General features: G+C 35.9%; 1 protein-coding gene across 4 annotated transcripts in view; it reads left to right on the top strand.

Annotated features, from left to right (window-relative positions):
- Window positions 1-15834, top strand: part of LOC139123151 (receptor-type tyrosine-protein phosphatase gamma-like) — a 41083-nt gene that overhangs the window by 15330 nt on the left and 9919 nt on the right. For 2 of the 4 annotated variants that reach the window (XM_070689205.1, XM_070689204.1), the window contains exons 4-16: window positions 204-301; window positions 3205-3298; window positions 3748-3827; window positions 4450-4486; window positions 4656-4753; window positions 5577-5693; window positions 7833-7993; window positions 8548-8683; window positions 9280-9438; window positions 11905-12010; window positions 13193-13269; window positions 14016-14144; window positions 15056-15193. In XM_070689205.1, the coding sequence (XP_070545306.1) occupies window positions 204-301; window positions 3205-3298; window positions 3748-3827; window positions 4450-4486; window positions 4656-4753; window positions 5577-5693; window positions 7833-7993; window positions 8548-8683; window positions 9280-9438; window positions 11905-12010; window positions 13193-13269; window positions 14016-14144; window positions 15056-15193 (1430 nt within the window). The remainder of the gene's footprint in view (window positions 1-203; window positions 302-3204; window positions 3299-3747; window positions 3828-4449; window positions 4487-4655; window positions 4754-5576; window positions 5694-7832; window positions 7994-8547; window positions 8684-9279; window positions 9439-11904; window positions 12011-13192; window positions 13270-14015; window positions 14145-15055; window positions 15194-15834) is intronic. The other 2 variants (XM_070689208.1, XM_070689207.1) reach the window with 2 other exon arrangements.

The raw sequence follows: 15834 nt of genomic DNA, 5'->3' as shown, positions 1-15834 counted from the left end.
ATATACAAAGTACCATGAAATCCTATTTGATGTCTGAATATCAACATTCAGTAAATGTGGATATTTCTTTGAAATGAATTTAACATTCTTAATATATGCATCTCCAAAGTATTGGATTGGTGTCCACTGTTGATTCAGTTCAAGGACTTATGGTATGTACATGAATCATTTATGTGAGAATAACTGTTTTGTTTTGCGTCCAGCTGTATCAGCCACTCAAAGTATAGCAAAAGAGGACTTTGAAAAACATGTGACGGCGCTCCATGCAGATGGGGACTATGGCTTCTCTGTTGAATTTGAGGTAGGAATCAAATAATTTCCAAAATAAATTTCCATGTTCAATTTTTATTTGCATGTACCTTAGTAAGCTGTTTGTCATACATAACCAATGATATCCTGTGAAATATATTCCCTTCCATATCACCAATCTGACAATTACTTTTAATATTTAAAAAGTATGAAATGAACATTGTTTACAGGGCTCAAAATACTTTTTGTCGACCATCTATCCACTAGACAAGTTATGATAAAAAGTACCAGCTGTCCCAGTAAAAAAAATGCCTGTCCACAAACAAATTGTTCTGTTCATTCTCAGAAAACGTACCAAATTAAACTCATCTAAGACAGACAGTCCAAAGAAATTAAAGAAAATTATTTTGTATAACACCTCGTTTGAGAGGTTGGCAACCATATTGAACAGTCTCGGTCTCGGTGTTCTATGATAGCTGATATTTCTTGGAAAATGTTAAGTATGTTGAGTGACACTCTTCATTGTTGTTAATCAGGTAAATTGTTGATACGGCAAAAGCGCCCTCAACTGTGTCATTTTGCATGTTCCAATATAGCTGCCTCCTGTTAACAGTGTTGAAATGATTGTCAGTCTGTTTTGTTTTGTTTTTGATCGTTAACGTCCAGATAATGGTTTCGAAAATTCCTAAAGTTACATGGATTGAAATTTTCAAATAAATGGTACGGGAAAAAGATTGTACAATATAGTTCTGACTGAGGGCTGAAAATTCCACCTGTACACTGGGACAAGTACTTTTCAAAACTGCCTGTCCAAGGCCCTAAAGTACATACCTGTTCAGGACAAGGCAGACAAGCATTATTTAGAGCCCTGGTTTACATAAATCATTTCCAAATCAATCATTAAACTTGAATCAAATATGTAAATATGTGTGTCAGTATACATAAAAAATATGTCAGTGAAATTTGAGCGCTTTTGCTGATTGACATTCAAGACTTATTGATGATTCAATCTCCAGAGGTAGAATATAGCATTCGTTTGCACAAATACTGTATATCAGTTAGGTGATCTTTAAGTAGGTCTTAAATCAACTTATAAGGATTCATTAACAATGGCTTTATTTGGAATTTTCATGTTGTGCACTCCTAATGTAGTGTGTATCAATCAAAATGTCTTCATTCCCTATATGGCCTACAAGGTGTATGCATGTCAAGGAGTTGCTCATTAAAACCAAATGAATGCTTCTTTCATCATTGGAAATGAGAGACTTTAACTTACTCTAACTTTCCTCAGAGAAACTTTCAACTATTCTCTTTCTAAATCAAGAATAAATTCAGGAGTTGCATTGCAAACTTTGATATCGAAGAAACAAATTACCTTGAATTTACCAATATTCAAAATTAAAGATGGCTGCCATCCCTCTGTTACCTCTATGCGAAAGAAAAGATTAAAAGATTTTTCAATTTTCACAAAACTAAGCCCATGAAATTTTTATCAACCCCATGAGCTTCATCTGAATATCTGTCCCTGAGGCACACCTCAATAATTGCATACCTATCGACAACAATGTTTGTGAATATTTTGCAGCATAGACAATGGAGCAAAAGACTATTGTCTATGTTTGCAATAGTTTGTTTCATGCCTCCCAACAACTGTCTCAACATTACCATAAAGGATTTCTGAAGAATGACAGACACCAGCTATTGAACAAATTCCCAGTCACATAGACTTTATTATAACACGCCACATGCTCATTCCGTTTGGCGATTCGCCAGAATACGTCACGTGACGAGAAAATAGATACGTCTAGTCCCCACCGGATTGATAAAAGTGACATCAGAGGGCATTTTTTGAAAAGCTATTTCCCTAGGGAAGTAGTTTTGACCAAATTTGGAAAAGTGCCCGGTCGTCTGCAGCTTTGCAACAATGGCGGGTGACTAGAACGTGATGTGCGTCCGGGATAGGTGACGACACATTATCTAAAACAGATTTTCCAAAATTTTCAACATTCCAACAGCGTAGGAACTTGAACAGGTAATCGACGGAAAAGATTTAAAAAGTGCAACTAAGGATGTCGCTAGGTATGTTTAGAATATTTTTTGAAAGAAAGTGGTACTACGTACAACTGAAACCACTGTGGATTCATCGCCCGGTAAACTTGTCATAATGGATTGTTGCGGTGCAAAATATCAAAACACATTAAAAACTATATAACAATACAACATGAGCATGTGGTGTGTTATAAAACACCTATAGCCTGGTCTTTATTCGGGCTATAGCGCTCGTCTATTACCCCTTGTGGCCTTGTGTTACCAGAAACACATCGCTATACCCCTCGGCCTATGGCCTCAGGGAATAGTGATGTGTTAATTTCTGGTAACACACAAGCCCTCGGGGTAATAGACGGGCGCTATAGCCCTCATGACCAGGCAATAGGTGTTTACTAAACCCAGTTGGACACTAACAAATCAGAAACAATTGAAATCCAGACTGAATTGAAACCTTAACTCATATTGGTTGTACACCCATCATATATAAAACTCCTGAGCAGTGCACATTTATTTTGTTTGTATAGACAGAAAACATCAACAAATGCATGGACATGATTATGTACACACTTCAAATTATGGATGCACACTTTTTGTCAAAATTTTCACTAACAGATGTCATAAGTGGATTTTTAACACGTACAAGCATTCTATCTTTAGTCTTTAAAATTGGCCTCTTCTATATATAATGTACAGCATCCCCAAATTATTTGTGTCATGTATTAGTGAATCTTATTTTAGCAGGCTTGAAATACACTTGAACAAACAGTTTGGTTTGATTTTCAGACCTGAATTTTCCAGTAATTTTCTGTCTCTAGAGTGGACCTTGATGATCAAACCGACCAGTATATTCAGCATATTTACTTTCTAATGCTTACTAGTAATAGCATTCATTATCTGTCTTTTCAGGAAATAGGCAAGATATCTACCAGACATTTGTCATGTGTGCATTCAAAATTACCTGAAAATAAACATAAGAACAGATACCTTGATATTGTGGCCTGTAAGTACTGTACTTTTCTCATATCAGCAGTTATGGACAGATTTAGTTTGTTTGAAAGTGTTTCATGATGTGTTGCCTTGCTTAGCAATAGGCAATGGGATATTTCTATAGCTATATAGTTTGCTGTTGTTAGTTAGATTTGTGGCATATTCTGTCTGCTTGTTGTAACAGTATGTGTCAATTGTTTTGAGAAATACACATCTTTCACCACTGTAAAGCTTTTTACCTTTCCCTATCATATCTATGATATGAAACAAATTATGCTGAAAATCAAGCGATTTTGATCAGCAGAGAGAAACGGTTATTGATTAATATCTTATCATGCTGGTTTTTCTTGAGAGGGCAGAAGAATTACAGCATATTCCCTGTTGATCGGTGAGTCAGTATGATCATACATGTAATCATGCTTATAGAGACAACCATGCTGATGATCTAATTCTTTTCTACAGATGATCAGAGCAGAGTTCAGCTGACACCGTTAAGTTCCAAACAAAAGCATACTGATTACATAAACGCCAACTATGTTGATGTAAGTTTTACCAGTTCGTATGATGTGTGGTACCCTACCAGTAACCATTTGTAAATTTTGTGTGCTGTTTACTTGAAATGCATGTACATCTTTCACATGTATTTTTGCAAAACACTCCTGGTTGCTATAGCACCAGTACGTCAAAGTAACATTATTATTATCACAGTGTAGAATTTGAAACTAACAGAATCCAAGGGAAAGATTTTTGTTGTGGATTCCACAGGACAGTACAAAAATTATTGCAATGTCTACCAATACTTCAGCAATGTGACTATACAGACGTTGCTGCTACACCTGCCAAAATGCTGGATGACTATTGAATTACAGTCTCTGAACTTGACATTTTAGTGAAGTAGACTCCCGTATGGCATGTGTTAAAGTGAGAGGCGATCTTTAAAAAATTTTCAAAAAATCATAGTTGACAGCCGAGTTGCACTGGCCGGTGACAATATGGTACTGTGATGTTTCTTTTAATGAGATAAACGGTAGCATATTGATTGCCGATTAGTTTCTTTAGGTGATCTTAAACTTGCAGGGATTGTTCATGTCTTTATGATTCCAATGCAATGAATTTTGATCACTTATTTAGTATTTAATTCCTGAATTATTATATGATTTTCAGGGCTACCGCAAACCAAAGGCATTCATAGCATCTCAAGGTTAGTTTATACAGATATAAATCTTTATTGTTCATCCTTTTTAAAAAGCTATTCATGAAAACTGTCTTTCAAAAATTGGTGATTTTTGATCAAAAAAACTTTATCTCAGATTTTTATTCACAGATATTAACACACCCACTAATATTACACTGCTTTGTCATTTGTACAGGTCCTTTGAAGTCGACAGTGAATGACTTTTGGCGGATGATATGGGAACAAAACAGTGTTATCATCATTATGCTGACAAATCTGATTGAAAAGGGCAAGGTTAGTCACTTTCAACTTGTTGAAGAAATTTTGTGACATGTACAGCATAAGTTGAGGTGACAGTAACTGATATTGTTAGGATCTCCTCAACTGGATAAGATTACCTGATTGTATAGCATCTCGTTACCTGTCAAGGTTTTTAAGATCTCTCCGACTTCAATGTAAATTTTGTCACTGGGAACACTGACAATGTTGTCAATTAAGTCACTGCCAGCTGATCAGGAGTGATCGCACGACTTAACAAGGTTGTCAGGTCACTGCCCTAAAGGCAGGTTTACTCATGTGACCTGACAAAGTTGTCGGGTCACAGTGCCACCTGATCATGTCCGGTTACATGACCTGGCATGGTTGTTAGGTCACTGTGACCTTATCAGATTTGATCACATGACTTGGCTTGTTGTATAGTTCCTTTGATCTGATAAGGCCATGAAATGTTATTAGGGTCCCAAGCCTGTGGGCTTGGCCCCTATTGTTTTTGTAGGCAATCAATATTCTTCTTCTTCTTCCTCTTCATGTTCCGTAACTTTTTAGCTCACCTAGAACTCAAAAACGCTTGACATAAACTTCTGAAACTTGCAGGGCTAATAGGCCATATGAGTACTCTAAGCTTGCACCTGACCTTACCAATTTTGGTTGGTCACCATAAATGATTGTGGATATCTATTATTATGGAATCTGCATATCTATGAAGTAAATGTTTTTATAAATCATTCGGTCTATGAAGAAGCTGACAACATTGGATTCAGGATTCCCTGTTCACTTTTTCAAAATTTTGTCTTATTTTTCAAAAGACCGAAAACCACCTACCTTTATTTTATTGCAGAATAAGTGTGAGCAGTATTGGCCATCAGAGGGTACAGAGGAGTATGGTTCCATTGAAGTCACATTGGAGGACACAAACAATCTGGCTGCGTATACTTTACGAAGATTTACTATAAAGGTAAGACTTAGGTATTTGCGCCTCAAAGCTGAAGGCTTACACTTTTTCCTGAACTTTCTGTGAGGTAACTTTCAACAGTACTCATACCAAATCACAAAAAAAAAAATCAGAGGTCACCATGCAAAGTTTGGTGATACCAAATGAATTGCCCAACACGTTGGCAATATTACAAATTCAAAATGGCTGCCATGCCTGATTGCTTATGATACAGTAGAGCAAATAATACAGATATTATGTGACAAAAAGTAGAACTAAAAGTAATGTGTCATTCATGTATATTGCAACTTGAATATTTCAGAAGTGGATCAAAATCTGAACGTATTAGTTTTCACCTTGCTGTGACACAGAAGCAAGAAGCCACAAGTTACCTATAAATACCTCACAATCAAGAATAGTCTATACTTTCAAGAGATGCTTGTCTGTCAGTTTGTGCTGTTTTGGCCTTCTGGTGACGGAAATTAACCCTTTGAGTGCCAAAGTCAATTTTTGTTGCCTTTGTAGAATAGCCCCAAGTCAATTTTTTTCAGAATTTTGCAAAAATTTTGATAAAAACTGCAGCAAATGAAATGTGATGTCCACTTGGTCAAAAATTATCCAAACAATTACAAAAATTTCCTAAAAATTGGAAAAAGGTTGCACTAAAATTTTGGTGGGAAAAATTGCAGTTCTCAAAGGGTTAAGAGCTACTTGATGGTCTTTTGACATTGTGATAATGGAAAAGTTAGATGCCAATTACACTGCACTTATCGGCAATCACTTGTAATATTTGTCATGAATTGACTGATTATGATCGGCGCAAACAAACAAAATGACTAATGTAGGGAGGAATGTCAATGATGTACAAATTGCCCATGGTCTGAAATACTCAAAAACAGACACATATATATCTACCATTCACTTTTGGTAAAACGAAATGTAGCACTAAAACAATATTCCAAGAGGAAAACGAGCTGATTTTCCAGAGTGGCACATGCTCAGCTGTCCGGTCAAGCCCCTTTTGCATAGTCTAATTTCAGCATTTTTTCCATAAATGTGACTGTCCCAGCATGACCAGTTCAGCATTTGTTTGATGTTTTTATTCGACCAGACTGAATTGTTGCCCTGAGATGCAGTAGTTTGTGCAGCCATCATAATGAAAGCAAGTTGATTGTTATACTTATAGCAATCAACTTTCACGTTACAAATACCTGCTGGCGCATATATAAAGGAATTTGGAATGTTCCTAAAGCGGCTTTTTTTGCTCAGACTGGTGTGTTGTGGATACACAATTTAATCCATACACTAGCTAGCTCAGGTTTGGCCAGTAACACCGTCTCAAATCTGGAATGTTCCAGGACCACTAAGGACCGTTCAAACATATTTTTTATGCCAGGTATAGGGTATGTACGTTAATAGGTCAAACCCGGAATTCGAATGGACACGGTACAAACAAACCCATGTGTGTAAACGCGCATAGACAAACGTGTATTTCCATACGCGTTAGTGCATATGTGGGTTTGTTTGTTCCGCGATCACGTGATCTCTTAGGCGTACTGATCGCTGCAGAACGCATCGCGTCCTTTTTATTCCGGAGTAGAACCATTGACCTGTGGTTTTTCAGAAGTGTTTCAATAGTGATTGTGTGAATACTGTATTAGTTCAGGTGCCCAGGTTGGTTTTGTCAAACTTAAGAGGCTTTGGATGGTCAAGTTCAACTGACAACCAAGTTCAATGGTGTGGATCGATAAATCTGGATCATTAAATTACACCAAGTTCAGGGGCTGTGGTTTAGTCAGCATTGACAAAGTTCAGGAGCTCGGATCAACCAAATTAGACCAAGTATAAGAGCATGGATAAGTCTTAGAAGAACAAGGTCTAAGGGGCTTGTCAGTTTCCTTAGACAGAGTTAATGGTAGCTTGGATTAGTCAAGCTATTCAAAACTGTAAGTGTGGTTTTCTTTGCCCTGTTAACAGTAGTAATTGTGGGATCTGAAGAGCAAGATATTACATTTACAAATGTACCTGATTTAGAGTTTTAATTACATCATATCAGAGGACTACAAGTTACTGTATCTTCAAACTCATGCCAGAATTACATTACATTAACATTTGTCACCTTTTATTGTGATAACACAGTGTGGATTAATTGTTACATTACAGCAGGTCAGAGGTCAGCACAGAGAGAGAACGGTGTATCAGTACCACTACATTGCATGGCCGGACCATGGCATACCTGAAGATAGTCTCCCGGTGATTTCATTTGTTAAAAAATCTTCAGCTGCAAATCCATCGGATGCTGGTCCCATCATAGTGCATTGCAGGTATGATACAGTACTTATTGAGTGGCTGCAATTTGCCTTCCAAAATTTACATCCCAACATTTCATTTGCTAAATAACATTCCACAATTTCACATGTGAATATAATTGATAATTTTCTAGTTCACATTTGTCTGGCTCAAATCATTGAGGCAGTACATGAGATTGAATCTGGAAGAGTTCGTTAACTTTACAATAACTTCATACTGAACAGTGCACACTGTGTCTCTTTTGACATTTTATTCAATGTAAAATTTTCAGCACATTCAATTCAAAAGTTTGATAAAGTAATGTTTGTTCCATGAGTGTGTCATGTACAAAAAATACAGTATTGGAGTTAAAAAACTACCAATGACTTGTTGCAAATGTACAATCATTGGATAATTGTACTTGTATTTTGTAAGTATTGAATATGTAATTACACATTCATGGAGGCGTAACGATGTTCATTACGAATTTACTGTGTGCTTGTATTGTATTGTGTTAATACAACTTCACTCAATAGAATTAGCTAATTTTAATTCTTCTAAAATAAATTTTGTTCTGTCCTTTATCCAGTGCTGGTGTAGGTAGATCAGGAACGTACATCGTAATCGACACCATGCTGAAAAAAATCAAAGACACTGGAAAGATCAATGTAGTGGCGTTTATGAAACATATCAGACAGCAAAGAAACCACCTTGTACAAACAGAGGTAAGATATACCTGTACCACTGGCGAAATATTCTAATGTTGTACAGTGATTCTGGCTTGATTTCGGGAAAATTTTTTTGTAGTTGTAAGACTATGAAATACCAAAGTTCTTTGAAAACTCACATGAAAGTCATGGTCACGAAAATAAAATGTACAAATCAGAATGTTTATTCTATGGAAATGAAACTTAGTCATGAATGCAACAGGTGTCAGACATGCCTTATCAACTTCTTCTCAATCGTTAAGTTATATTTGTAGAATTTCTGTCCAACAATAGTAAAAGTTTTATTTTGATCTAGCACAGTGTTTTGGAAGATTAGGTAAATTTTGTGGGAACCATACACCATTTCTGTTGTCCCTTTGTAGGATTACATTGATAAAACGGGGGGAACCCTGAAGGTAAAATTTCGGGCGTTAACAAAAACATTGTAGCTGTGTGTCAACATGCAACCTCAGGGATTTCATCCGAAATATATCATTATAGAGCAATATTGATAGCCCTCTGTCCATCGAACGCTATGCGGTATGCTCTAATGTAGCCACTCCAGGATTATGTGTGGTGTATTCACATCCTTATACCACTTTACATTTCAACAGATTCAATACACTTTCCTCCATGGTGTGCTGTTGGAAGCAATTCGCTGCGGTGACACCGACATCAACATAGATAATTACAAGCCCTACTTGGACCACTTGGAACAGAAAATATTAGCTCCAAATAAGATTGAAATTTCCCTTCTGGAAAAACAATTCCTGGTAAAGATAACCTTTGATTCTATGAAGCATGTTTTATTTAGTCCCCACCCTCCGGGGGACTTAATAGGTTTGGTCATGTCCATGTGAGGGTGTGTGTGTCTATCTGTCTGTCTATTCACACAGATATCTCAGAGATGCCTGGAGCAATTTGGGACAAGGATTATATTACACCTTATGTCTACATGCGCTTGTCGATTTGTTTGAGATATGATCCAATATGGTCACAGCGCGGCCATTTTGGTACGATTGTTTTCTTGTCTGGAGCCATAACTCACGCATTTCTCAACCAATTTTATTCAAAGGTGGTACAAGGACATCACTGAACTGATGTCATACATGCACACGCACATTTGTTTCAAAATATGATCCAATATAGTTGCATGGCACCCATTTTCTTACAATTTTTTTATGTCCCAAGTCATAACTCAGGCATGTCTCAACCGATTTTCATTCAAAGTTGGTACAGGGACATTGATCTATGTCATAAATATGCATTTCAATTTGTTTCATGATACAATTCAATTTTGCCTCACGGCGCCCATTTGTTACGAGTTTATTATGTCTGGAGCCATAACTCGGGCACGTTAGTTGGTACAGTTTACCTATGTCACAGATATGCTTGTCAGTTTGTTTCACAATCTGATGTAGTATGGCTACCCAGTGGCCATTTTGTAATGATTTTTTCATGTCCGGAGTCATAACTCTGACATATTTCAACCAATATCATTCAAAGTTTGTACAGGGGCATAGATCTATGTCATACACATACACATCATTTGTTTCATGATGTTTAGCAGTATCATGTCAATTATCGAACTTTCGTAATTAGGCTGATATGTCAAGAAATAGTACCTCAAATTTCATGAAACTTGGTACTGATGTTGAGCTCATATTGCTATGACAGTGAATAAACACATTTATTGGTGTCATGTTAATTGATTTTAATTGCATATTTAATTAACTTTCTTAATTACAGTGATATGTCCATCCAATTTGATGAAACTCGGTACAGATATTGATGTCACAGTGTTATAGATACAATTCAATGACACTTAGCAGTATCATTTAAATTAATTGCTAATTTGCATATACATAATGAATTTTTGTTTTTAGGGTGAATGTCCAGAAGCACTGCATCAAACTTTATGAAATATGGTACAGGTGATAATCTGTCAGTGTTATGATAGGATGCAAAAATGTTTGGCAACATCCTGTTGATTAATTACTAATTGACTTATTTAATGACCTTTTTAATTAGGGTGCAGTCTAGGTTGGTTTTGTTTTTCACCATCATGGAACTCATTCTCGACCATTAAGCCCCATATCTGAACCACAGAATTTTTAATCACAGACCCAATTAACTGACTCTATCATTTCCGAAGACTTGTAATCAAAGTATCCATTACCAAGTGGGAACTGTGTCATCAATGATGACTTGCTTTTTTGTTATTTCACTTAACAAGTACATGCAAACAAAACTGTAACTTTCCAATCTGAGCTGTTTGTACAAAACTGATCATTGGTTTTGAAAAATAACAACCCTCTCACCATTAGTTACAATATCCAATAATTAATTTCCATACAAAAGCGATGTGACAAAACATGTACCACAACAAACCGTTTGTGGTGCTTCTGCATCAAAACAAATTAGAAACAGGAATGACATGCCTCCTTTACTACATGAGAATGTATGCAAATTTGCATCAACTGAGGCAATACGATCCTAAAAACTGAATGACTTAAATTTTTTACTTAATCTTTCCTGAACAAAGCTGTCAGTCACTCTCTTTGCAAAATCAAGAATGCAAATGAGGGGTCACAATGCAAATTTTCCTACCAGAGAAACAATTGCTTCAAATTTACCAATATTTAATATTAAAATTGCCACCATCCCTGTGTTTGCGCTAAATAAGGGAAGTATTACATTTTTGTTTTTCACAAAACAAAGATGGTGAAAATGTAACTAACCACACCAAGAGCTTCAAAATGAGTGCTCCTACATTGGTCAGTGGATCAGAAATTATTGGAAAAGTTTGAGTCCAAATGTCTGTCCCCAAGGCAGAGAGTTTGTAGTCTTCAAATAGATTAGTCTGAGATGAGTTTGACTGTGTGTGGTTACTCTCTTGACTCAGTTTGTCATGTTATAAGTGGTTAACGTAGCAGTTGTCTTCATATTAGCCAATAGAAGTTAGGAAAATCTCATGTATATTGTCCATCAAGTTGATGGTGATTAGCAGTTGATACAGAGCTGTCATCTTCACAGCTCCAGCCAGGTATATAGTTTGAGATTAACATGGGAAAGGATGGGCAATACGCAATCAAGTATGTTGTGGAGAAAGCAAGTCTGAGAAGCTGGCCACCGTTACCTTGTGCTATATGATATAATGACAATCTTTGGAACTGTTAACTGTTAGTGATGGTTGTTATTCATGACTTAATTTGTCTTGTAAAATGCTTGTCTTTCAGAGAATCAACAAATATGTGCCAAAGGAATATGAACTGCAGTCAGCATTGTATCCTTACAATAAAGTCAAGAATAGATCTCGAAGACCTCAAGTTGATATGCTGCCAGGTATGCATCTACAAATTATCAAGGAAAAAACACCATCAGTGTTACTCTGATAATCCACTGTCTTTGATATGAATAACCATTGAACTGCCTTTCGTAGACTTTTGTTCTGCCAGTGTGTTACTTAACTGTCAACAACATTCACTATAAAAACGATTAGTATAATTGACAGGTGTTCTTAGACACTGGGGCAGTCTAGTGGAGCAGGCTTGATGATGTTTGATTTGAATGCTATCAAAACTTACAAATGCTATTCATATGGAAGCATAGTAATGCTAATATATAAAACCATCCATGCTTATATTTCATATGCAGCCTGGACCATCAAACTGTCAGTATCATGACTGGCTTCCTGTGTTTGCTCTGTACAAGCTGCTCAATGTCATGAAAGCTGAACAATCTGTAATTAGCAAATTGTTATTTTCATTTTAATCACCCTAACCATAAGTAATATCAAGTATTGGATATTTTAGTTGTCAGCTCACTACCCAGAGTGAATATAATCTTTACGGCCCTGATACGGGTTTTGCGGACCGAGGTTGTAAAGTTTGTAAAGAAAAGGGCATATAAAAATGACAGTTCTTTGATTTACTTTTTTTTTCAACTTTGGGATGGGATGGAAAGCACAATTGACAAGCACCTAAAAAACACCCTAATCAAACATACATAACAGCAACAAAAATAACATACAAAAATGGAAAGAAATTATCGAGAAACAAATGTTAAAACAACAATACACAGACAGATGAGATACAAATAATATTAAAATGTCTAAAAAGCTCAAAACAAAAAAGTACTGAAAATAAAACAAGAGTGCGACTTTTGCAGTAGCCCTTTCCAATCCAGGGACATGTGTTTTTATAAGGTAAAATAATCATTTAGAAGATTTGTGTTGTACTTTGGAGACTGGAAAAAATGCATTTTTAAAGCTTTCATCTGTGTCAAGTGTGTCAATAACACCCAAGTGGTTGAACTCCAAGAAATTCATTTGATTCAAAATTTAGGCATTTCCCTTTCCAAATTCTGCACAATTCTCAACATTTCTCTGTTCAACTTTCTGTGACAAATACAGACCTTCCTCAGTAGAATTCATAACAGCCCCTCACAATATCAGAACACATCTAACACATTACATCATGATACATCATTCCACAAATGATAAAAAAAATTGTTTAACATTTGCAGTGGAAAGATCAAGAGTAAAGTTGGTACCAAAACCAGCAGAAGATGGTTCAGATTATATCAACGCATCTTTCCTTCAGGTTTGTTTTCAACAAAAGTGACTTTACATTTTAGAACACAACTTTCACAGGTCATTTTCATCTTGCTGTCTTCTTTCAATGTATATCAACATATTTAGTAGTAAAGAGGCATGAATTAATCCTTTGAGTGCCAAAGTCAATTTTTGTCACCTTTATAAAATATACCCCAGTCAAATTTTTTTCAGATTTTTGCCAAAATTTTGATTAAAAACTGTAGCCAATAAAATTTGATTTTCATTTGATCCAAAATTATCAAAAAAATTACAGAAAAATTCATAAAGATTGGTAAAATGTTGCACTTGAATTTTGGTGGGAAAAATTGCTGCAATTTTCCACCAATTTTTAGTGCACCATTTCGCCAATTTTTTATGTCTGTAATTTTTGTATAATTTTGGACAACATTGATATCACTTTTCATGGTCTACACCTTTTGATCAAAAATTTTGGAACAATCTAAAAAATAAATGTCTGAGTATGAAAAAAATTGGATAGGTAGGTTACAATTTATACAGGAGACAAAAATTAACGTAGGCATTTATAGGTCGAACAATTACTTAAGGACAGATAATTTCAAAGTTAATTTTCTTGATATAATTCATGGCATGTCTTCTTCAAGGAGCTATCACCGACTTTCAAGTTATGGTTAATGTTATTTCATTATCAGGGTTGTATAGTGCCATATCAATCACATAAATTTCCTTGCACACTTTATCAACTTTCACCAGTTGTTCTTGGTATCTTTACAGGGTTATAGGTCAAATCAAGAATATATCATTACCCAGCATCCTATGCAAAGCACAGTGGAAGATTTTTGGAGGATGATATGGGATCACAACTCAGAAACTATCGTCAGCCTAATTAGCATGGAGAGTATGGTAAGTTCTGTTGTTGAAATAATGAAAAATAATTTACACAGATTTTTTACAATAGCTGTTGGTAAAACTCAATTTTACATCTACAAGGTGTTCTTACATCTCCATTCATGTATGTATGTCTATGGTAATATTACCTTCTAAGACAGGATATGCAACAATAAAGGCTGGCCGGGCACTTGTCACATGCTATTAAAATAAATTTGATTCAGTGTGCCAGCTTTGAATGACTCCTCTGCAATAACACACATGACATGAGCTGTGCATTTTATATCACATGACAATTGCTGCAAAAGTTTTCAAGCTCAAAGATGTTGTAATTCAGTTTAAATGTATCTCATCATGATTAAATTTTGCATTTTTTCCACCAGACCTTCACTGCAATTATATTTCAGCTCAGAGTTCTCTATAAGCAGCTGTCCACATCAACGTCATATTCATGGTAATTTGTGATATATCTCAGCTTTGTCTTGCTTTCTTTACCCGTTCACCTGGATGATGCATTGCCTCATCAGCTTATCAAACTACATGTATTCATATACAAGACTTAGCGCAAAATGTTGTTTCAGTACATTCCACTGAAATTGACGTCACTGTTGACATTTAATATTATAATTGAATATTGTGCCATACATCAATAAATAGCATACGACAAGTACTATCACCATGCACATAGCACCTTACCAAACAGTTGTACTTATTGTGCACCTCGTATTAAAATTTAATTTCATAGATCTGTATAGTCTCAAGAAATTCATATCAATAATAATTCTGTATTGTGTAGCAAGATTTCTATCGGATACCTAAGACAGTGTGAATATTAAGTCACAATATACATCAGTGGAGATACAAACATCAGAAAGTAGTCCTGTGTCACTTTTCATGCTGTGTTAATTCCTACCCTGTTTTGACAGCAGGATGGTGACCTAGTTGTGTATTGGCCAACAGTTGACAACTTGAACTTTGACTGCAGTAATTTCACCATAACATTGAAGAAGGAAGAATATCACTTGGATATGATTACAAGGGATTTCCTGCTGCAGTCAAGTCAGGTAGGATTTACATCACTATGTTTGCTATTTTCTCATATCACCATTTCAAATTGAAATCGCATACATACAGACAGACAGACAGACAGACAGACAGACAGACATTAAATATGTCTGTGCTTTCTCTGAGGAATACAGTGTGAGGTGCCAAATATCACAGAGCATTATACACTGCAGGGTCTCTATGTCCTGAGAAGGTCATTGAATTTTAAAACCTACTGGAGAGCCTTTGAAAAGTACTTCAAAATTAATTTGAATCTTGGAAATTGATAAGCCACCAGCTACCATTTTCGAAAATCATGAAATGATCATGCAGTCATATTATCACATGAACTGGTCTGCCACCTGTGTGACGTACATAGAACAAGACAGATAATAAATTTGAATTACCCCTGTTCAACGTCATCAACCGGAACTTTTTTCCAGCACTTTGCTGTGATGCTTTTGTGCACAGACCAAGCTGTCGTGTTTGATTCTGTGCTTGTGTGACATTTTTACAAAGAGGTAATGCGATAAATTCAGACATGAAAACATGGAAGGCATATCCACAAAATTTCGAGTTGCTAAAGCTGTTATTTAGCTATTCCAAAGAATAGAATGTGGTGTCGTCACAATTAGCACTCCAATTCAGTCGGACGGACAGC

The sequence above is a fragment of the Ptychodera flava genome, chromosome 22, assembly GCF_041260155.1.
Source record: "Ptychodera flava strain L36383 chromosome 22, AS_Pfla_20210202, whole genome shotgun sequence".
NCBI lineage: Eukaryota > Metazoa > Hemichordata > Enteropneusta > Ptychoderidae > Ptychodera > Ptychodera flava.
The sequence above is the reverse complement of the archived record's forward strand: the minus strand, read 5'-3'. Positions and strand labels throughout refer to the sequence as shown.